This window comes from Bos grunniens, chromosome 6 (assembly GCF_055505025.1).
Source record: "Bos grunniens cultivar Pamir isolate PY7600 chromosome 6, Bosgru_T2T1.0, whole genome shotgun sequence".
In the NCBI taxonomy this organism is placed as follows: Eukaryota; Metazoa; Chordata; class Mammalia; order Artiodactyla; family Bovidae; genus Bos; species Bos grunniens.
This window is the reverse complement of record NC_141170.1, coordinates 18,130,685-18,154,158: the sequence shown is the minus strand read 5'-3', so window position 1 is coordinate 18,154,158 and position 23,474 is coordinate 18,130,685. Positions and strand designations below refer to the sequence as shown.

The 23,474-nt window shown below is 39.8% G+C and overlaps 1 protein-coding gene across 13 annotated transcripts in view; it reads right to left on the bottom strand.

The window, feature by feature from the left end:
• The window catches only part of WDFY3 (WD repeat and FYVE domain containing 3), a 283,117-nt gene that overhangs the window by 30,370 nt on the left and 229,273 nt on the right, over window positions 1–23,474 (bottom strand). For all 13 annotated transcript variants that reach the window (XM_086407523.1, XM_086407528.1, XM_086407526.1 and 10 more), the window contains 11 exons: window positions 22,474–22,642; window positions 19,265–19,428; window positions 16,342–16,490; window positions 14,445–14,565; window positions 13,887–13,972; window positions 11,953–12,033; window positions 8,654–8,708; window positions 8,269–8,388; window positions 3,951–4,068; window positions 2,410–2,516; window positions 239–392 (listed from right to left, as the gene is read on the bottom strand). In XM_086407523.1, the coding sequence (XP_086263649.1) occupies window positions 239–392; window positions 2,410–2,516; window positions 3,951–4,068; window positions 8,269–8,388; window positions 8,654–8,708; window positions 11,953–12,033; window positions 13,887–13,972; window positions 14,445–14,565; window positions 16,342–16,490; window positions 19,265–19,428; window positions 22,474–22,642 (1,324 nt within the window). The remainder of the gene's footprint in view (window positions 1–238; window positions 393–2,409; window positions 2,517–3,950; window positions 4,069–8,268; window positions 8,389–8,653; window positions 8,709–11,952; window positions 12,034–13,886; window positions 13,973–14,444; window positions 14,566–16,341; window positions 16,491–19,264; window positions 19,429–22,473; window positions 22,643–23,474) is intronic.

Sequence of the window (23,474 nt, the reverse complement as noted above, 5' to 3'; positions counted from 1 at the left end):
AGCATGAGCTGCCCATTCTCCTTGCTTGGCCCTGCAATAAACACTGTCCCATCCTTCACCACAACCCAGCGTCAACAGACTGATTGGGTTTGCTGTGTTTCAGGTGGGTGGACCCAAGGTTGGTCTGGTAACAAAAGCTTTCTTTGTCAGTGTCTGCTACAGACTTCTCAGAAAAGTGACATTTCTGTTGGTCTTTTCCTGGATACTGTTCCTAAGACAGTGCCATGGTGCTACATACCAAGGTCAAAGTTGTTGGAATTGAACAGGAACTCTGGTAAGTAAAAAAATTCTGGGATGAGTTCCTTTACATCTGCCATGTTGTGCTTTGACGCTGAGTACCAGGCCTCACGCACGCTGTGAAACATCCGGTCAGCCAGGTCAAAGTGGCCTCCCTGTGGGCAGAACGAGAAGGCACCTCTGTGAGAGAACTGCTCCCACCTCAGCATTCACACTCAAGGGCCTGGAAACCCCAAAGAAATTCATTTGGTGACAATTCAGTTTCCCATTCTCCTACGTCAAATACACAAAATTTAAATAATCACAAAAAAAGAAGAATTCTTTTCGGGGTTCTCCTTACAAAGGGTCTCTTGCTTTGTATCAAAGTGATATCCATGTAATACAATTGAAAAAGATTAGTTTTTAGAGAGAGGGCAAGACTATAAGGAAATAGTTCTTCCATCGTTTGATAATACTCTCCTTAAAAAAAAAAAAAAGGATTCATACTTGCAAAGCAGAACTAGAGACACAGACATAGAGAACAAATTTTTGGACACCAAGGGGGGAAAAGAGGGGAGCAGGATGATTTGGGAGACTGGAATTGACATATACACAGTATTTATACTATGTATAGGGCTTCCCTGGTGGCTCAGATAGTAATGAATCTGCCCACAATGTGGGAGACCCACGTTGGATCCCTGGGTCAGGAAGAACCCCTGGAGAAGGGAATGGCAACCCACTCCAGTATTCTTGCCTGGAGAATTCCATGCACAGAGGAGCCTAGCGGGCTACAGTCCCTGGGGTTGCAAAGAGTCAGGAACAACTGAGGGACTAACACATACTAAGTATACCAATGAGAACCTACTGTATAGCCCAGGAACTCTACTTAATGGACTGTGGTGACCTGAATGGCAAGGAAGTCCCAAACGGGAGGGGATATATGGCTGACTTGTTGTACAGTAGAAACTAACAACATTGTAAAGCAAGTATACTTCAATAAAAATTAATTAAAAAAAAAACTTTAAAAAGCTGCTATTATATAGCCATTTACAGTTGAGAATATTCAGGTTATATATGTATTTGACTAATTTCATAAAATAACATGACATTGTTATTCTTATACTCATGAGAATTTAGAGGAGAACTAGGAAGGTGATCAAAAAGTTATAAATCAATAAACTCAAATATAAAAGGAATTTCCTTTGCTTACACGGCCTCATAGATGCACCACTGCCTTCCCTCAATCAAACTCCCAATGCTGTGTTTGAGTGAACACAGTGTGTCTGTCTTTACAATGAAGTTCACTGTGTGAAAATCCCAAGTCCGTACAATGGCCACCACGGCCTACCGCCATCTGGCCCTGCTAGCTCTCTGACCTCATCCCCTGTCGCTTTCCCCTGCAGTCACTCTGCTCCAGAAACTGGCTTCCTTGCTGTCCCTCAAATACCTCAGGGCCTGACTTAGGGCCCCTTGCAGGCTGTTCTCCCAGCCTGGAGCACACTTCCTCCAGATACCCACACCAGTAACTCCCTTACTTCTTTCCAGCTCTGGTCAGATGTCTCCTTTCCGAGGTGACCTACAGTGACCAGTCTTTCTAAAAATGGCATCATGTCCTTCCCCACCTCACGTTCCTGTACTTCCTATCCCCTTTCTCTGACCTCTGTTTTTCACACAGCACGTATCATATACTAAAATATTTTACTAGATCATTATTTACTATGTTTGTCTGTCTCTTTCAACCAAAATATATCAATTCCATCAGGCAGGACTATTGTCTTTATTCTCTGATGTCTTCTAAGCACCTAGAATAGTGCCTGGCATCCAGTAAGTATTCAATAAATATTTGTTGAATAAATGAAAAGAGAATTTGGAGAAAAGCAATTATAATAGGGAAGGTAGCAATTGAGCTACACGGACTTTTTAAAATGTCTGATGAATCAGTTGGCTGAATTCCATATATGTGGCTGGAAAGCAAATGCTACTTGCTTACTTGACTAAAGGACCTTGGCCCTTGTTTAGTGTAAACAAATCCTAGCTTATTTATCAATTTTGTCCAGTAAAATTCCACAATCATTATGTTTTGACTACTTTTGTGACTTTTGTAATGATAAACAACATTAAAGAAAATAGCAAAAACGATCTTAAATAGAAGGCGCGAACAACATGCAAAAATTCTAAACTTAAGAGTTTTACCTGTAGCCTTAGGAATATCTGTGTGAAGGGCTCCATTCTGACAAGGTATGAAGCCACAATCATGGCTGATGAATAGTGGGTCCCATAGTGGTAGGCTGGAGTTTCTCCTGGCCAAGAAAATAAAAGCACAATTGAAAAGGATGAACTGGGATATCGGGACTGGCATATATACGCTACTGATACTACGTACAACATAGATAACTGCCGAGAATCTACTGCACGGCACAGGGCACCCTACTCAGCGCTCCAGTGACCTAAACGGAAGGAAATCCAAAAAAAGAGTGCATATATGTATACGTATAGCTGGAAGACGTTGCTGTACAGCAGAAATGATCAACACTGTAAAGCAACTATACACCAATAAAAATTTAAAAAACAAGAAAAATGAGAGTAAAAAAGAAAACAAAAGAGTAACACAAAAATAAAATTAGCGTTAATCAATAGACTTGAAAACGCTAATGTACATGATAACCGCGACACGAAGTACAGTCGGTTCTGGCAGTTGTAGAATAAAAACCATGGTAACACTGAAAGCCCTCATTTATATATCTGGCAAGTATCCATTTTAGTATAATTCTGTGACTTTCCCCATTGAGCACATCCAGCAACCCCAGGGACGGGGGAGCCTGGTGGGCTGTCGTCTTTCGGGTCGCAAAGAGTTGGACACGACTGAAGCGACTTAGCAGCAGCAGCAATTCATGTTTTGAGGCTAACTGTATAATAGATAATCCTTACTAGCAAGCCACCTTCAACTAAAGCAGGATACTGATGTAAAGCAATTCTTTATTAGGTTCTGGCTTTGCAATAGTATACATTTCTTTGAATCGATGTCTACGGGTATTATGCAATTTCTGTTACACATTCTCCTTGGCAGGGGAAAAAAAAAAAGATTCCAAACAGGGAATAGTGTTAGGCTTAATTTTTTTTCCTCCTTTGTTTGTTTTGCCTATTTGAAGGGGTAATATGATAAACATTAAACAATAAATCATGAGTATGTAAATTGCATTATTTTAGAAGGGACTCAATTAGTATTTTTTTAATGCAAAAGGGTTGTAAAAAGTGCTCAATAAAATTAAAAGAACATATAATGGAAAACAATCTGAAAAAGAAAAATATGTATATATACATATACACATACACATGCACACTGAATCACTTTTTGTATAACTGAAACACTAAATTAACTATACTTCAATAAAAAATATTAAAAGAATCAATAAAGGAAAGCATAGTTCCTGGCCTAAACACGATTAGGGATAAAGGCATATTATGATGGGAAATTTCTACCCTAGACAAAGCAGAAAGACTTAGTTTTTGCCAACACTTGACAAGCTACCCAAAAAACACCTTCCAAGCATGGCCATCAGTTAACACGCAAAACCTGATTTTCCTACTTTGATAGTTGTGTATATGCTTGCATATGTAACAGACATAATCATATACAAGCAACTTGGGGAAAGATGGAAGGGCGTCAGACCACTAAATAATGGCTTACTTTTGAAACGTGGGTACCAAGTCCTGCGACAGGGAAAGTTACTTACCATTAGGATCTTCCCAGTCTTTATATCGCTTCTTATACTGAGCTAATCGTTCATCTGTCTGTGCTCCCATTGGCTTGGCCAGGTTTCTAAATGTCTTGGGATTAGTAAGATCGACCTCCTAAAATACAAAATGAAACCCAATTCCAAAATTACTATCCACACTCTATTTTCACCACCGTAGACAGAATGGCTATAGCCACGATGCTTTGTCAATGGGCTAGTATCCATGGGGTCACACCAGCAGAGCTGGACTCCAAGATAACGCCTTGCACCTACTGGTTATCCATATTTTACAGAGAGGCACATGGCAGTTTAACTGGTTCAGTATGAAGATGTCTGTTTTGGAAATTTATTTTGCACAGGAGAAGGCACTCAGAACCCAGGTTTGGAGATAAGGAATAAGAGGGAAAACCCTTCTCAGTCTTGACAAGGGAGAGGCAGGAGACTGTGGACACAAAAGCTCCATTTCCTCTTTACCCTCCGTTACCCACCAAACCGGAGGATCAAATCTCCCTTCTATTCTCTCCCCCTCCTCCCCTCTTTCACTCCAGCTTCACTTCTGAGCATTTTCTTCCTAGAGGTGAAAGCGAAGTGAAATAAACTAGGGCACTCACTAACTTGGTCACCTCCAAAAGACAACATCATACGAGGCCGTGATTCCCAAATGAGGTGGATTCCTCCAGTCTACCAGAGATCATTTTAAAGGCTCATCCTTAGGTGACTTAATTCATATATTTAAAAGGAAACCAAAATTTACCTCCTAAGCATATTAAAAGCAGACATTTGAACTATGTACCAATGGGATACCTAATTTGTGTTCTTTTTATTTAAAACTCAACATTCAAAAAACTATGATCATGGCATCTGGTCCCATCACTTCAAGGCACAGATGGGGAACAAGTGAACACAGTGACAGATTTTATTTTCTTGGGCTCCAAAATCACTGCGGATGGTGACTGTAGGCCATAAAATTAAAAGACACTTACTCCTTGGAAGGAACGCTACGATAAAACTAGACAGCATATGAAAAAGCAAAGACATCACTTTGCTGACAAAGATTTGTCTAGTCAAAGTTATGGTTTTTTCCAGTATTCATGTACAGATATGAAAGATGGACCATAGAGAAGGCTGCATGCTAAGTCGCCTCAGTTGTGTCCGACTGTTTGTGACCCAATGGACTATAGCCCACCAGGCTCCTCTGTCCATGGGATTCTCCACGCAAGAATACTGGAGTAGGTTGCCATTTCCCTCTTCAATAAAGAAGGCTGAGTGCCAACGAATTGATGCCTTCAAATTGTGGTGCTGGAGAAGATTCTTGAGAATCCCTTGAACATCAAGGAGATCAAACCAGTCAATCCTAAAGGAAATCAACCCTGAATATTCGTTGGAAGGACTGATGCTGAAGCTTCAATACTCTGGCCACCTGATACAAAGAGTCAACCCACTGGAAAAGACACTGATGCTGGGAAAGACTGAAGGCAAAAGGAGAAGGGAACGGCAGAGGATGAGACAGTTAGCATCAGTGACTCAATGGACGTGAGTTTGAGCAAACTCTGGGAGATGGTAAAGGACAGGGAAGACTGGAATGCTGCAGTCCATGAGGCCACAAAGAATCAGACATGACTCAGCGACTGAACAACAACATGGCCCCCCAATTTTGCCAACTTGTCTTTTAAAAGTCTTGGACAGGAGAAACTGATCCACACTTACAAAAATAACTCAAGTTAGTATTTGTCCTCTGAAATTCTATATGCAAAACACCTCATTTGTAGTTTGACTATTTCAACAAAGATGAGTAAAGCACAAATAAGTACCAGGCCTTGCTCTAGAGATTGGGCCCTAGGAGTTACCTAAGTTGGTCTTTGAGTTCAACATCCTCACAGCTAAGTAAGGTCAGACAAAAACTATGCTTACAACATGTAAAGGAAGGCAGCACAATACAGCTTAAAGGTGGTGTGGGAACAGAGGAAAAAGGAGAGAGAAAGGACAGAAGGTCCCCTGGAGGTGTGAGTATGTCCTGCTGGATGAAATACAGCCAGCCAGAGGAACCTGGCAGCGGGAGGTAAGGAGGGCACGGACATGGAGAGAAGTCCAGGCAGGGAGGGTAGCACGTGCAGAGTTGCTGAAAGAGAACGGGGTGGTCCCGGACAGCAGTCCTGGGAGTGCAGGAGCGGTACCTAACTAGCAGCTACTCTGCAAAAGGTACTGTACTGACATTTTAAAATTCTCTCCAGGGGCTTCCCTGGTGGCTCAGTGGTAAAGAATCTGCCTGCCAACGCAGGAGACATGGGTTCAATCTCTGCTCTGGGAAGATTCCACGTGCCTTGGTGGAACTAAGCCTGTGCATCACAACTACTGAAGCCTGTGTGCCCTAGAGCCCTTGCTTCACGACAAGAGAAGCCATGGCGATGAGAAGCCCGCACACTGCAACTAGAGTAGCCCCTGCTTGCCACAACTAGAGAAAATGCTGTGCAGCAATGAAGATGGAGGTCAGCAAAAATAAATAAATAAATAAATGAAATTATGTCCAAATTGTGATGATGATTTACACAATACTTTTCTAAACGGAGAGATGACTCAATTAGATTTATTTCTGAAACTGGCTGCAGTGTAGAAGACAGTGACCTCCTCCAGTGGATCCAAATTTATTGGCACTTAGGAGACTGAATGGATTACCATGAATCCAAGAAGTTGGCCAAGCATGCAAACTTTGTCCAAGCCTAAGTTAAAGCTCAACTGGAATTCCAGTGGAGCTATTTCAAATCCTGAAAGACGATGCTGTGAGAGTGCTGCACTCAATATGCCAGAAAATTTGGAAAACTCAGCAGTGGCCACAGGACTGGAAAAGGTCAGTTTTCATTCCAATCCCAAAGAAAGGCAATGCAAAAGAATGCTCAAACTACTGCACAATTGCACTCATCTCACATGCTAGTAAAGTAATGCTCAAAATTCTCCAAGCCAGGCTTCAGCAATACGTGAACCGTGAACTTCCTGATGTTCAAGCTGGTTTAAGAAAACACAGAGGAACCAGAGATCAAATTGCCAACATCTGCTGGATCATGGAAAAAGCAAGAGAGTTTCAGAAAAACATCTATTTCTGCTTTACTGACTATGTCAAAGCCTTTGACTGTGTGGATCACAATAAACTGTGGGATATTCTGAAATAGATGGGAATACCAGACCACCTGATCTGCCTCTTGAGAAATCTGTATGCAGGTCAGGAAGCAACAGTTAGAACTGGACATGGAACAACAGACTGGTTCCAAATACGGAAAGGAGTACGTCAAGGCTGTATATTGTCACCCTGCTTATTTAACTTATATGCAGAGTACATCATGAGAAACACTGGACTGGAAGAAACACAAGCTGGAATCAAGATTGCCGGGAGAAAGATCAATAACCTCAGATAGGCAGATGACACCATCCTTATGGCAGAAAGTGAAGAGGAACTCAAAAGCCTCTTGATGAAAGTGAAAGTGGAGAGTGAAAAAGTTGGCTTAAAGCTCAACATTCAGAAAATGAAGATCATGGCATCTGGTCCCATCATTTTATGGGAAATAGATGGGGAAACAGTGTCAGACTTTATTTTTTTGGGCTCCCAAATCACTGCAGATGGTGACTGCAGCCATGAAATTAAAAGACGCTTACTCCATGGAAGGAAGGTTATGACCAACCTAGATAGCATATTCAAAAGCAGAGACATTACTTTGCCAACAAAGGTTCGTCTAGTCAAGGCTATGGTTTTTCCTGTGGTCATGTATGGATGTGAGAGTTGGACTGTGAAGAAGGCTGAGTGCCGAAGAATTGATGCTTTTGAACTGTGGTGTTGGAGAGGACTTGAAAGTCCCTTGGACTGCAAGGAGATCCAACCAGTCCATTCTGAAGGAGATCAGCCCTGGGATTTCTTTGGAGGGAATGATGCTAAGGCTGAAACTCCAGTACTTTGGCCACCTCATGCGAAGAGTTGACTCATTGGAAAAGACTCTGATGCTGGGAGGGATTGGGGGCAGGAGGAGAAGGGGATGACAGAGGATGAGATGGCTGGATGGCATCACTGACTCAATGGACGTGAGTCTGAGTGAACTCCGGGAGTTTGTGATGGACAGGGAGGCCTGGCGTGCTGCAATTCACGGGGTCGCAAAGAGTCGGACATGACTGAGCGACTGGACTGAAGCTAAAGCTCGTCTCATCTTCTTGGGAATAAGTGCCTGTTGAGAACTGAAAACTATAATGCACATAAATCACTTAAGCCACTGCAGCATCATTTAATTACTTTTAACGATGTGTTCCAATTTCACAGAAATGATGTGACATTTACCTCCGAGTCGTAATCTGCAAGGATCCAGGGGAAGACAGGATATTGCATGAGGTCATTATACGATCTTCCAGCCAAAGTGTTCAAGTGCATCAAATACTGAAAGTTGCTGATTTCACCTCTCTTGGGAAAGATAAATAAAGATTCACTTTAAAGCGATCAATTATTTCCACTATGTTTGCTTTAAAAAATTTATATGCAAAATGAGGCAAAGGATAGTTTCTTACAGATTTCAGAATAACAAAACAGTTTTTTTCTAAAAAGAACAAAAAGAAAACTTTTTTGTCTATGGTATATATTTTATAAATTATTAAAGTGCTTTTAACTGAATGACTTATACCTTCTGACTACAAATTATGAAGGATGCTTACATTTTCACTGAACTTACCTCCCATCTCTGAGTCACAGACTTCTCTCCAACCAGAGTGCTAAGCAACCCAGATCTACAAATGATAAATAATTAAATGAACTGTAGGCAACATACTGTTTTAGCAACATATTAATAATTTTAAATCAAAGTAATTACAAAGCTGAAAATTTTAAGTCAACAGATCCATAAATTTTTCAAACTATGGAGGACAACCTAATGGTGGGTCATGAAATCGGTTTAGTGGGTTATGGTCAGCATTTTGAAATATGAAATAACAGAATGGAATTGAAGAAAATAGAGAACAGAACATTGGAAGGCACTACACATAGTAAGGGAAACTATTTTCAGAATTTTAAGCAAGTTCGTGTTACTTGGAATGCAATGTAGTGTATATTTTTTACTGTAGATCATAGCAAATGAATTTGAAACAAACACTGATCTAGTTCAACTTTCAGCCTTTTACAATAATTCCTATGTAAACTGATTTATTTTTTATTTTTCACAATAAACCGTAGAAAATTCTGAAAGAGAAGGGAATACCAGACCACCTGACCTGCCTCTTGAGAAACCTATATGCAGGTCAGGAAGCAACAGTTAGAACTATACATGGAACAACAGACTGGTTCCAAATAGGAAAAGGAGTATGTCAAGGCTGTATATTGTCACCCTGCTTATTTAACTTATATGCAGAGTACATCATGAGAAACGTGGGGCTGGAGGAAGCACATGCTGGAATCAAGATTGCCAGGAGAAATATCAATAACCTCAGATATGCAGATGACACCACCCTTATGGCAGAAAGTGAAGAGGAACTAAAAAGCCTCTTGATGAAAGTGAAAGAGGAGAGTGAAAAGGTTGGCTTAAAGCTAAACATTCAGAAAACTAAGATCATGGCATCTGGTCCCATCACTTTATGGCAAATAGATGGGGAAACAGTGGAAACAGTGGCAGACTTTATTTTTTGGGGCTCCCAAGTCACTGCAGATGGTTGATTGTAGCCATGAAATTAAAAGACGCTTACTCCTTGGAAGGAAAGTTATGACCAACCGAGACAGCATATTCAAAAGCAGAGATATTACTTTGCCAACAAAGGTCTGTGTAGTCAAGGCTGTGGTTTTTCCAGTAGTCATGTATGGATGTGAGAGTTGGACTGTGAAGAAAGCTGAACGGTGAAGAATTGATGCTTTTGAACTGTAGTGTTGGAAAAGACTCTTGAGAGTCCCTTGGACTGCAAGGAAATCCAACCAGTCCATCCTAAAGGAGATCAGTCCTAGGTGTTCTTTGGAAGGACTGATGCTAAGGCTGAAACTCCAATACTTTGGCCACCTCATGCGAAGAGTTGACTCATTGGAAAAGACTCTGATGCTGGGAGGGATTGGGGGCAGGAGGAGAAGGGGACAAGAGAGGATGAGATGGCTGGATGGCATCACTGACTCGATGCACATGAGTTTGGGTGAACTCCGGGAGTTGGTGATGGACAGGGAGGCCTGGCGTGCTGTGATTCATGGGGTCGCAAAGAGTCAGACACGACTGAGCGACTGAACTGAACTGAAGTTGATTTAAAGAGATTCAATTGGAATAAGTGATATAGCAAACAATATTTTGTTCACAGTAGGTACACATCATTCCTAAAAGAGATGTTGAAAAAGTGAATGAAAATATAAATATTTTATGACAGGAAAGTCATGGCTGTTCACAAAATTATGGACTTTTTTTTATAGCAGACTTTTCTAGAATGCTATAAAACCCTTAAGGTTTAACAGCTTTGTAACATGGATAATTAATAATCTGAAGTTTGTGAATTGATCACAGAACCAGTAGTAAAGCACTTAACCATATATTTTATCATCTGAAAGGAAATTAAGAGAGGTGTAAACCTTAGTTCATAAACATTTCTAGCTCAAGAGTACAGACACCACTTTTCACTTCCAGAAAAATTCTTCCTTTCAGGTAAACCGAGTGCAAAGGATACTAGGTGGCGCTAGTAGTAAAGAACGCGCCTGCCAATCAATGCAGGAGGCAGAAGAGACTTGGGTTCAGTCCCTGGGTTGGGAAGATCCCCTGGAGGAGGTCATGTCAACCTACTCCAGTATTCTTGCTTGAAGAATCCCGTGGACAGAGGAGCCTGGTGGGCTATAGTTCACGGGGTCGCAAAAGAGTTGGATACGACTGAAGCGACTTAGCACTGAAAAAAGAGCTGTGATCATTTCTCAACTTTGTAAGAAAGGGAATAACTGAAAAGGAGATTAAAGTTGGAAATGAATTTCTGCTTCTTGCCTTTGAGCTTTGAACAGTTCTTTAAGAAGTGCCAACTCAGCACAGAACAATGAAATAGCAAGTTGGAGATTATCTAGGCAGGCAAAAGTACTAGTAAGTTGCTTACAAGTAGAAAAAAGGCTAAATATGCTTCATGAGAGCCTTTTGCTTCCTGTATTTATCTTAACAACAACACAAATGATTAGGAACAGAACATACTTCTGAGGTTAACAAAAGCAGACATGCAGCATCTGTATTAAATGTCAGCTAAAGAAAAATAAAAACAATAATTTAAAGAGAAATACACAAATTTAATATGTATAGATACAAACTGGGTATCACATTTTATTGACAAATTTACAGAATGTCCAATAAAGTTTTAAGACATTTTCCTGCATCCTGTAATAATTAATTTGTAGCCCCAAAGCACTGCTTCTTTTCCAATGGATTATAAAGGGCTACTAATACAAAAGAAAATGTATATTTAGAAACAAGTCATTCAAAAAATTATATTAACTGATTAAGTTAACCAGTAAAAATTAAAAAGTAAATATAGAAAGCTGGTATCTACTGAGATAAGCAAACTTATCCACTAATAGTAGAATACAAATGTGTATAAGTTTTATAACAAGGAAACCTGATAAAGATAAAATATCCAAAAACAAGAGAATGCCTTATATGTAATGATGAGTGGCTAGTAAATAAAGACAAAGTTTCTAAAGAATTTTTTTAAAAACAAGAGGAAATATTTATATATAATATGAATAGAAGATGCAGAGTAAAAGTGTCTATATATACGATGGACTCAATTGGGCACAAGTGTGCATATTCTCAAAACATTAAAGGAAAATGATCAACATGTGAGACATCTGACACTGGTTTGACACGAGCGATCATGCGTACATTCTCTTATTTCTAATTTTCAGTATTGTAAAATTGTTCTACAAACTACTGAGGGTTGGGGTGCAGGGATATTCATTAAAATATTAAATAATACTGTCCAGATGTAAATGATCCAATTTCAGTATTAAACTATAATGTGCAAGAGGCACATGACCTACCCCTGCTCCACGCTGGTGTTCGGCCGCTGCCCAGACACAGACTCTGAACTGTCAGTGAGAGATGGCACTACAGCCAAAAACCTGGAAGATTAAAAAATAGCATAAAATTGGAAATGACGTGTCAGTCAGGATCTAATGGGAGCGTAAGAAAGAATGACTCATTTAGAGCTTAACTGCTGCATTTACCACCACCCCCTCGACTCCTCAGTAAATGGCAAGCAAAGGGAATATACAATAATTGGAATACTCAAATAAACAATACTCAATAATTAGAAACTCCATAAACAAATAAAGGTAAGATGATGGCTTCTAAAGCCAATATAAAGATCCACAGCAAAACCTGACATTTTAGAGTTTTACGTATGTTGCCGCATTACTTGACACACTGATTCACAGGAATTGAGTCAACTTAATGATGTCCTAAAGAGTGACTGAAGCTAAACACTCACAGGACAGCAAGCGGTGCTAATAGCTAAACAAACGACAGCAGAGACGCCACCGACAAATGAGAACACATACACGAGGAAAACCTTTATGTGACACTGTCACGATTATTTTCAGAGTAGCTCCTAATGTCAACATATATTTTTTAAGGGCAACCAAGAGTTGTGGGAAAATCCTTGGAATCAATGTGGACCTTGAACTTGGCACATACACAGAAATCTCTCAGCTAAAGACAAACTCATCTCCTTGTAACAGCTTCTAATTGGGAAGAGCAGATAATTTACCCATGTTGAAAACGATACCACCCTTAGAAATGAATAAGACAGGCAACTAACATTTCAATTGTTTACTTAGTTCGTCCCAGTCAACATCCACGGGGACTTTTTCTGCAGAACCTCCCTCATTTCTCTCATGCTCACAGGTAGTATTGCTGTACCGCAGTGATAAACAGTGTTGCTTGGTATTAGTCACTCCTTATTGGAAACACAAAACTTCCCTAATAGAGAGATTTGCCAGGATTTATATTACTCTCTGAACTTCCCAGGTGGTGCTAGTGGTTAAGTAACCCGTCTGATAGTGCAGAAGACAGAAGAGACTTGGATTCCATCCCTAGGTCGGGAAAATCCCCTGGAGGAGGGCATGGTAACCCACTCCAGTATTCTTGCCTGGAGAATCCCATGGACAGAGGAGCCTGGCAGGCTGGGTTGCAAAGAGCAGACACAACTGAAGTAACTTAGCTGCATGCATGCATATTACTCTTCAAGAATAAGGGCTCTCATTACCTACCATCAGTTCATAAAAGCTTTAGTATTCACACATCCAACAGAACTTTCAAGCACACAAACATATACTATTTTTCTTCTAGGTAAACACAGTTTACCAAAAATGAAATATAGTCAGATTAAATCAACTGCTTTATTTGGTTGAGCTACTTTTTGAAGGATGAGGGTATCCAACTTACCTTCCAAAGTCAGAAAAGTCCCACAAGAATATAAATTCTAAGGAAATTCAGGCCCTGTATTCAATAGCAAGGTATGGCACTGTCTTCTTTTTGGTAAATATGAACAAAGCCTATTCTGAACCTAAAGTATTATTTTTTAAGCTATAGTTTCATCATTCCTTTATACTTAAAGAGATATTTTGATGAAGTCTAGTGTAAGTTTGGAGAAGGAAATGGCAACCCACTCCAGTATTCTTGCCTGAACAATCCCAGGCTGCCACCTATGGGGTCGCACAGAGTCGGACACGACTGAAGCGACTTAGCAGCAGCAGCAGCAGTGTAAGTTACCAGAAGGAAAAAAAACGTTCTTTCAAAATAGAAGAGCATCAGAAGAAGCACATTTCAAGAGGCTGGCAAAAATGAAACATTTTCTTCAAAGTTAATTCAAGTATTTAATTGATTTTTAAAAAATGAGCTGAACTTGTAATGCTTTACACCTCCCATTGCTTCCCACAATACAGCATTATGAAGTATTCGTAATAATCTATACCTTTGATAAACTTTGTTTCTGATTCCTTTCTGAAAAGCAAGGAGGTAGTTTCGTCCATCTCCAGAGAAAACTTCCACAGCGATAGGCTGAAAAGATCAGAGGGAAAGACATTAAGAAAAAATGCAAATAAGGTTACATATTAACTTTTCCACTATGAGTTTCCCTAATATTGAAGCAGTCAATCTGATGACTGGAAAACATTTTTTGAGTCATGAATTCCTAGTATATTAAATTACAAAAACAGATGGAATTTGTTCTGCTCAATTTGTTTCTAAAATCCTTACTACAAAATTATAATTTTGTACATTTATAGTGAATGTAATTTTTATGCAACAAATATAAATCTGGATAACTATAGGGAAAGATGGATAACAAAGATAACACTCAAAGTTTTAGGATGCTAAAGGGATGTATTATAAAGCTATGCCACATGTGACACGAGCCTGTCTATATACAACCAAATCCAAAACTCTTAAGCAATAAGGCGGAGCCTATCATGTATACATCCTCTAAATAAAGGAACATGACAAAATGTTTATTTCTACTAAATCAACCAACCTGAAGGAGATATCTCCGTTTATGCACTTCCTTGATATCTTCATATGCAAAGATACTGCACGTTCTCTTGAGCTGACTGGGGCCTTGCCTGGCTCCTCTAGGGATAATCGGCTCATGCATACTAGAGGCAGCCCGGAAAAAGGAGGCAACAGAAACAAAGCAAGAGGTAAACTCACTGTTCAACAAACGGGGGTGCTATTTTCAACATGGGAAAAGAAGCAGGACACAGTATACCTGAATATTTAGTTAAAGAAAAAACCTTTTAAGAGAGTAATTTGTTAGCAACTCAGTATACATTGTTAACAAAGGTCCGTCTAGTCAAGGCTATGGTTTTTCCAGTAGTCACGTATGGATGTGTGAGTTGGACTATAAAGAAAGCTGAGCTCCGAAGAATTGATGCTTTTGAACTGTGGTGTTGGAGAAGACTCTTGAGAGTCCCTTGGACTGCAAGGAGATCCAACCAGTCCATCTTAAAGGAGATCAGTCCTGGGTGTTCATTGGAAGGACTGATGCGGAGGCTGAAACTCCAATACTTTGGCCACCTGATGCGAAGAGCTGACTCATTGGAAAAGACCCTGATGTTGGGAAAGATTGAGGGCAGGAGGAGAAGGGGACGACAAAGGATGAGATGGTTGGATGACATCACCAACTCAATGGACATGAGTTTGGATAAACTCCAGGAGTTGGTGATGGACAGGGAGGCCTCGCATGCTGTGGTTCATGGGAGTGCAGAGTTAGACACGACTGAGCGACTAAACTGAAGTGATACTATAAATCCCCTTTGGTGAATATAACTTTGTCTATCACTAACTCTCGGAGTTCACTCAAACTCATGTCCATCGAGTTGGTGATGCCATCCAGCCATCTCTTCCTCTGTTGTCCCCTTTTCCTCCTGCCCCCAATCCCTCCCAGCATCAGAGTCTTTTCCAGTGAGTCAACTCTTCGCATGAGGTGGCCAAAAGCGCATATCTATCAGGCATAGCTGGTACAGTGCCAAGGTCTATATACCTTTAAGGGGCCAAGAAAATGTTTTAATATCTTTTAAAATCAAAAGAAAAAACCTTGAATTTTTAGGTAGAAGAAAATGTGGTAATATATAAAGTGAATATATTCATCTTTAAATCAACACAATCAGGAAACATCACTTTAAATAATTTTATATGCAAGAGGAGGCCCATAAAAGTCATCATGTAGCCCTGATGGCTGCTAAAAATGATAATGTGAAATTATATTCTAGGAATGAAGATAACCATGTGTCAGAATGAAGATCAAGGTGTCCACATTCACCATGTACATTAGGTGTTCAAAATGTAAGAGGAAGAGAAGAGCATGTTGATTTTCTAAGTCTTTAGCTTTTTATCTTCCTTTTTGTTTTGTCTGCCTCTGGGTTTTCCATTACCCAGTATCACGTCCATCACGGGACTGGCAGAAGAAAAGGAAGCTAGATCAACTTAGCCAGTTAATTCCTGCCTGTGCATAGGTCACACTGCTTCTAGGGTACTCAGAGGACATGGGCGTGCTTACATTTGTTGGCGTTTTGTACAGCTGCCTGTGTTTTTGCTATAACTGTGTTTGCACTGAGATTTGAAAAAAGAACACTCTGCATATTTAGAATAACTTTATAAATATACAGATGACAATACCAGGAACTTGTATTATATCTAATGCTATTAATGCATAGCAATAAATCTTATGTAGTTTTCATTTTGATAAATAAGGCAAATTTGTCCTTTATAGTTTTGAAATATTACTCTTGTGAATATGTAATGACAGATGCATACAAACTGAGAGATAACATTACTTAAAACATAACTTTTCATTAAAAAAAAAAAAACTATGTAGGTATCTTGTTTGCTAAAGACAGCTATACTTTGTGTCTCTTCATTCATTTACTTACTTTGGAGGTAAGGTTTCAATATCTCTTATTTCTCTGGTTGCTGTCATTGTAAATCCATCAATCACATAGAAATGCTCTTTACCAAAGAGGAGTAGCCCCTCACTGGTATCAAGGCCCTGGACTCGAGCACAGCGGTACATGTGCTGGATCTATTAAGAAAACCAGAAACATTCATTAGTATAGTTTTTTAAAAAATCAACTAATTTATTTAAAAAAAAAATACAAAGGAAGCAAAATGTTTTTAAACATGGGTTTAATGGGCAAACAAAATTTTACCAAGATGTTACTGTGTGATGGCACCCCCTGAGCTAAGCATATTAATCTGATTGCAAACATAATAAACAGAAGAGCTAAGATTGCAGTCTTGAGTTGCAGTTTGACTTCAGTAAAAGGAAACAACCTTCTATTCACATCCATCCACTCAATCCACTTATCCCAGTATTCACTGAGTACTAACTCTGCCAGACACGTGTGTACGAGGTTCCAGAGTCAGTGAACAAGTTAGAAGAGGAGGAAGACAGACAGAAACTTTGCAGGAAGGGGAACTGAGGCACCATTTGGGGAGCTTCCGACTGAGCCCTTGGCCAGGCAGGACGCACAGAGGGGGAAAGACATGTAGAGCCTGATGTTCCCGAGTTGACTTTCTAGTTTTGTCATTTAACTAGAGATTTGGTCAGATTTCTTCATGTCTCTGGGCTTCTGTATCTTCAAGTAAATTTCAAATATACTTCAGTGGCGGGTTGTAAGAGTGACAGAATACATAGAATCATGTTAGCAACTGCTGGCTGTCTTCTCTTCCACACAGCTTACTTTCCTCTTCTTCCATAACAGCCTCTGGAATTTGTCTCTGTTCGCTCCCCACTGGATTCCGCCTGCCTGGCAGACTGTGGTGCCATTGTAAAAAGCCAAACTTGGCAGAAGCTGTATTTTCCTCATAGAAGGACGGACTTGCTAAAGCCCTCAATGTTACCATTGTTTTCTTTCCAACAGGCAGGATCTAGTTCTTAGCAAAAATTCCTTCTTGCTTATTCTTAGTTTAACATGAGTCAAGGAAAAAAAATCAGCAACTGAATCAGAGTCAAACAACTGTCAAATGAATGTCAGTCTAAATGCACTTCCTGCACTATTCAAGCTTAAAGCAATTAGAGCAAAGGCTGTACTCATAAGATCAGAAGCTTAAAACATGACAGTATTAGAAAATAAATTTTCTAAAATAGACAAATAGAAGTTTCAACACCACATGTGAACTACAATAAAAACTTAGAATGTTACAGTGAAAAAACTTCACATACTTCTAAAATAATTCTATTTTAAGTAAAATAGACACATAGAAAACGTTACTTCCTAAGTGCATACCTTAAAGAATTTTCAAATGCTTAAAATATGATGCAACCAGCATCCAGAACAAGGAATAGAACATTCTGAAGCTCCCAGACACTTTTCATGTGCTTCCTTCCTTCAGACCTACTGTACTTTTATAGTTACAATTTTTTTAATGTTTTCATTCAAGATTAATCAGGCTATATATTTGAACAGAATCTGAAAAAATTAAGCTCTAATTTCTAGTTACTATTTCTTAGTGAGTAATATTTTAAGGGTTATACCACAATCTACTATAACAGACAAACACAATCTTTAAAGACATGATACTACACGTTAAATTCCTTCATTCTTTTATCCCTTTATTCAACCAGACACTCTTTCATTCAAGGTTTACAGACTGTGTATCAGGTGATTAAGAGCTGTGCAAGGCACTGGGGTAGAAATAAGAAAACACTGTCTGCCTACAATGAGCTCACTATCTAGGGGAAGAAACAGTCACAGGAACAAAGGAATCATAACTCACTAAAATGAGTGACAGACAAAAAAGAAAGTGAAAGTATTAGTCTCTCAGTCATGTCTGACTCTTTGTGACCCCATGGACTAGAGCCCTCCAGGCTCCTCTGTCCATGGAATTCTCCAGGCAAGAATACTGGAGTGGGTTGCCATTCCCTTCTCCAGGGAGTGATAGATATAGGGTTTTTATAGTTACAACTTTTTCCCCCCTCTTTTTATGTTTTCATTCAAGATTAATCAGGCTACATATATTTGAACAGAATTTTAAAAATTAAGCTCTAAAAGAGTGAAAGACATAGGGCTTTATAAAAGCTTAGAGGAGGGTATTTACATCTGGGCTGGCAAAACCCTGAAGGAAAAGTTCCTATGTATTGAGTACTAAAGACTCCAGATAAATGAAGCTGTATCAAATGTGGGTTACAGGGATACAGGTTATGCGAGTGACAGGGGCATTTATGCAGAGAATGCAATGAGTAAAGTGCAAATTAAAGAACCAACATCATGGATGGAGTGAACTGCAAGGTACAAAGAGCTACGGGGCTCAGGCTACACAGCAGAGTCAGTAAACTAAGCCTAGAGGGGTCGCAGGTTATAAGAGATTGAGAGCGACATAGGAAGGCCAAGTAGTCTTCTGTGAGTGAAGCTGAGTGTAGGGGTGAAATATGAGGCTGGGGGTGATGGGCTCAAGGCTTGGGGATGATGGGTTAGTTGAAGCTGCTCAAGTGGTTAGTGCAATTACAGAGGAGTAGGGAAAAATACAGGACCACATTACTGAACGGGTTGTGTACATGGGATTGAAAGAGAATTAAGGGGAGAGCTGCAATTTGGTAAAGGGTATACAGAGGAAGACAGGGAACTAGGTGTCAATGTTAATCCTGTATCTGATGCCACTTCATGCTGGTCGGTGTCCGGAGAGGTGAGAAAGTCCTGCAGATGAAGAGTGCTGAGCCCAGAAGGGGGCTTAATACTGATTTCACTGCAGAGGCTGCAATATGTCTCTTTGGCTGCCAGAAAAATACCCTTCAGCTGTCTTGTAAAAGGGAAACAAATCACTCAGTGCAACCCCTCCTGTCCAGAAGCCCAGCACCTTTTCGCCCTCCTCCAACAGGCGCAGCAGGGTGGCGTTGTCTGTTTTCTCCTCCTCTTCTATTGAGCTGCCCTCAGCTGTCTGGTCCTGTAACTGCTCCTGTGTCTCCTCATCGCCTCCGTCCGGTGCTGACCGAGACCGTTTGAGAGGTGGCTTGACCAGTCCTGCAGGACAAGAGCCAAGAGGGCCATGTGGTCTCACGGGGGCCACTGGGGAGCGGTTTAGTCTCAAGGAGTCCTTCCTGTACAATTTGAGAGAATTCAGGAAGGCATGCACACACTTCAGTGGCCAATAGCACAGGCTCTAGGGACTTCCCTGGTGGTCCAGTGGTTAAGAATCCACCTTCAAATGCAGAGGACATGGGTTCAATCCCTTGGTCAGAGAACTAAGATCCTAAATGCTGGGTAACTAATATCAGAGTAACTAATACCATGAGTTGCAATTAGAGAGCCCATGTACTGCAGCTACTGAGCCCAACTGCTCTAGAGCCCATGAGCTACAACTAGAGAAACTCTCTGCAACAAACAGCCTGTGTGTTGCAATGAAAACCCAGTGCTGACCAAAAAAATCACCACCACAACCATAAAAAACCCAAAAACCAAAACAAATAAAAAATTACCAATCACCGCCCGCCTCGCCCCCGCCAAAAAAAAAAACAACCCAAAAAACCACCCCACTCAGCACAGATCTGGTATTAAACAGTTGTATGACCTGGGAGTATTATCTGCCCTCTCTGAATCTCAAAGGGTTCTCATTTATAAAAACAGGACAAAAATATCATCTCTACTGGATACCTGGAGGACTGTTGGAGAACTAAATGAGGTAATTCCGATCAAGTGCTTAGGATCGTACATGATAAATAGTAAACTCTCAACAAGTGTCAGATGACGATGATGATAAACAGAGAGATTAGCAGAGTGAATGGTAACAGGGGTGATGCTAACGTGTGGGTTTTACTGAGGGGATACCATTAATAAATGGTCAGTCATTATCAGAAACACGAATAAGGACAGCAAGTTATAAACATGATTATAAGAGATCCCACCTACATGGAGGGCCCATGAGGGCTATTTAAAGACTCACGTTATAAGTGGCACTATGGTCATTCAGACATGAATGAATCTGTTTAACTCAACAGATCATAAAGAGTAAGAACACAATTCTTTTTGATATAGAGCTGGATACTTTAATTTGCCCAATAAGTTAACATTTTACTGCCTACATTTTGATAATTTTATTGATAATCACAGGAGGTGAAATCAAAATCTGAGGATGAAGGTAACCACTGATATCCCAAAGTATAGGAAACAAACAGGCTCTAGGACTCTATCTCTAAATCTCACATTTAATATTCTTTAGTTTGTTTCCTCAAAAGTAATGTCACATCTATCTACTACAGTTGCTCTAAGAATTTTGGAAAAACATATCTGCTAGAATCCTACCCTTTGAACCCAAGTTATCAGAGGTTCTGGTTTGTCTTGGGAAGAACCTTATTTTCACATAGCAAAGACTACAATAAATAAGCTGGAGAAGGAAATGGCAACCCACTCCAGTATTCTTGCCTGGAGAATCCCATGGACAGAGGAGCCTGGCAACTACAGTCCATGGGGTTGCAAAGAGTCGGACACAACTGAAGTGACTTAGCATGCACACACAATAAATAAGCAAGAAAGAGCAAGTCTTGCTGAGGACATCCAGCAAGGGAAAAACTTCCAGCTGCTTTATTTATAGTTTGATGAATCAAAACCTCCAATTCTATATCTATCATAACATCTAGCACATCACAGTAAGGACACCAATATTTGTGGTTTTAGTTTAATTAGGAATTAGGAAAACTGAGGCTAAGAGAAGCTAAATGCCAATGACCCAAACACATCACCACAAACTGTGAATTATATACCTTGGTTATATATTGGTATATACCTTGGTTATATGGCTATAACACAGCTTTGGACTGATCTCAATGACTTTGCCGATGCAGTGTCAAGAAATAAGAAGGCTGAAAACTCTGTTTACTAAAAATTTCAAGGATTCTACGAAAATGTTAGGTCACTTATGAAATATTTAGTAATTCATAGTCATCATGAGAGAAAACAGGTATGATACGAGAAGCTGACCACAACTATAGATAAATGCTTTATGTTGACATGGCCATATACTATTAGATTTTTATCAATGAGATCTGCAAATAATTTTTAACTTATACTTTTAATTCACATTCCAGGGCTTTATCTATGGACTATACCAAGACTTTACAATTTATGATTATTTCAGAGGCTTAAAAAATAACAATGGATTGATTTTACTTTTTCAACATCAACTGAGTCCCCATTGTGTGCTAGACATGAAATAATCTCTGCCTCTGAGAAACTGATAATTTAGGAAAACATAAAATCACTGAAATTGCTGTAAAAGATACGACTACAGTGCCACTGCAGCCAGGGGAGCTGAACGAGAAGGCTTCAGTGGAGGACAGTGGGATCAGTATCTTAGGACAAAATTGGGAAGGTCCAGCTCACAGAGAAGCTGTAGAGGAGGGCAGAGGGCACACATATACAGATGTCCAGAATCAAAAAGCCCATGTCCATTTTAGTCCAATCCTTGATCATATGCAGGTCTTACTAGGCTCACAAAGTATAGATTTGCAATAATATGTTTTAGTTCATAGGAGAAAAGATCATTATTTCTTACTGTTGGCTAACATGCACTAATAACACATTTAATGGTTGTTTTAATCTTATAAATATTCACTTAGTTATTAGGGCCTTAACTTAAAATATCAGGTACCACACAGAATTCTGCCAGATACAATGAAAAAAAAAAAAAAAAATCAAGCCAATGGGTACATGACATTCATCTATAGGCTATAAAGAAGAGCCAGTCTCTTTAGTTTTGATATAGAAATCCATCTTTAAGAAGGTTGATATACTAAAATATGCATAGATACTTTTAATAAGTTTGGCCCTACTGTTTATAATATATAAATAGTCGCTCAGTCATATCCAACTCTTTGTGACCCCATGGACTATAACCTGACAGGCTTCTCTGTCCATGGACTTCTCCAGGCAAGAATACTGGAGTGGGTAGCCATGTTCTTCTCCAGGAGGGTCTTCCTACTGTTTATCATTGCTAATATTTTTCATATGAATTGAAGTAGAAGGAATGCTCCCAAGTGTTTTTAATTAAAGTCAGAGAGGAAGGCTGCTGACCTTTGACTTTAGCAATCGTGTCTTCACCATGTTCTGGTTCTTGCTGAGCAGCTTCTCCTTCAGAGCTCTCTACGATGGCATCCTGCACAATGGCTGGGTTGCCGGAGGCTAGTCGCATGTAGTATTCTTTACTGTCATAACTTATGGCTCTTCTGTATCGAGCAGGCTTCTATGGAACAGCAAAAGGAAAGTGCTCAGCTAATTCATCTTCAAGAATTAATAGACTGTACATAGTAAGAGCACAGACTTTTGGGTTAGGTTTCTCTCTTTTTAAATTGTACTGACTTTTAGAAGACATACATAAAACAACATTAGCAGTTTTGTCCTTTCCGAAAAAAGAAATACATCATCTTTTGTCAAATGTTTCCATGTTAGTAGAGCACAGTCTTCCTGATGCAGCAGTACAGTAGAGAGAACACCCAGTGTCAGAAAGCATCATGTTGTAAGGGGATGTCCAGTTTGTGGAGAGCCTGGAATTTTGTTTCTGCCCCAAGTAAACAGCTTAGGCCTAAAGGGCCATCCCTTTGGTAGGAACTACCTGTGTGTGTACTGCAGATACTTGGAGGTAGAAACCCAGAACTGCCCTTTTCCTCCTGGTATTCCCATGTCTCACAGTAACACTGGGAATGGCCCAACCCTTCAGAGTCCTGACCCCACATGGAATGCACTGGCTTCAGGCCAGATGACACCATCTGGTTCACCTGCTACTCCAGCTTCTGTCTCCAATTTGCTAAAATAACTCTGTTGTTTGTTGTGTAAAAGAATATGATCCAGAAACTTAACAAATAAATGAGTGTATCAAGAACATACATAAGTCCATTTTGAAGAAGAAATTAATTACCCAGAAACATCAGAAGAGATTTAACTTTTTGGTGTTTAATACAGAGCATTTTCTTTTCAGAATAATTAATATTTATCTTAAAAAACAGGTTTTCCAGTTGACCCAAATTTTTTCTTAAAACAACAAACAATGAGAAATTAAGGTTTAAAATTTCCTATAA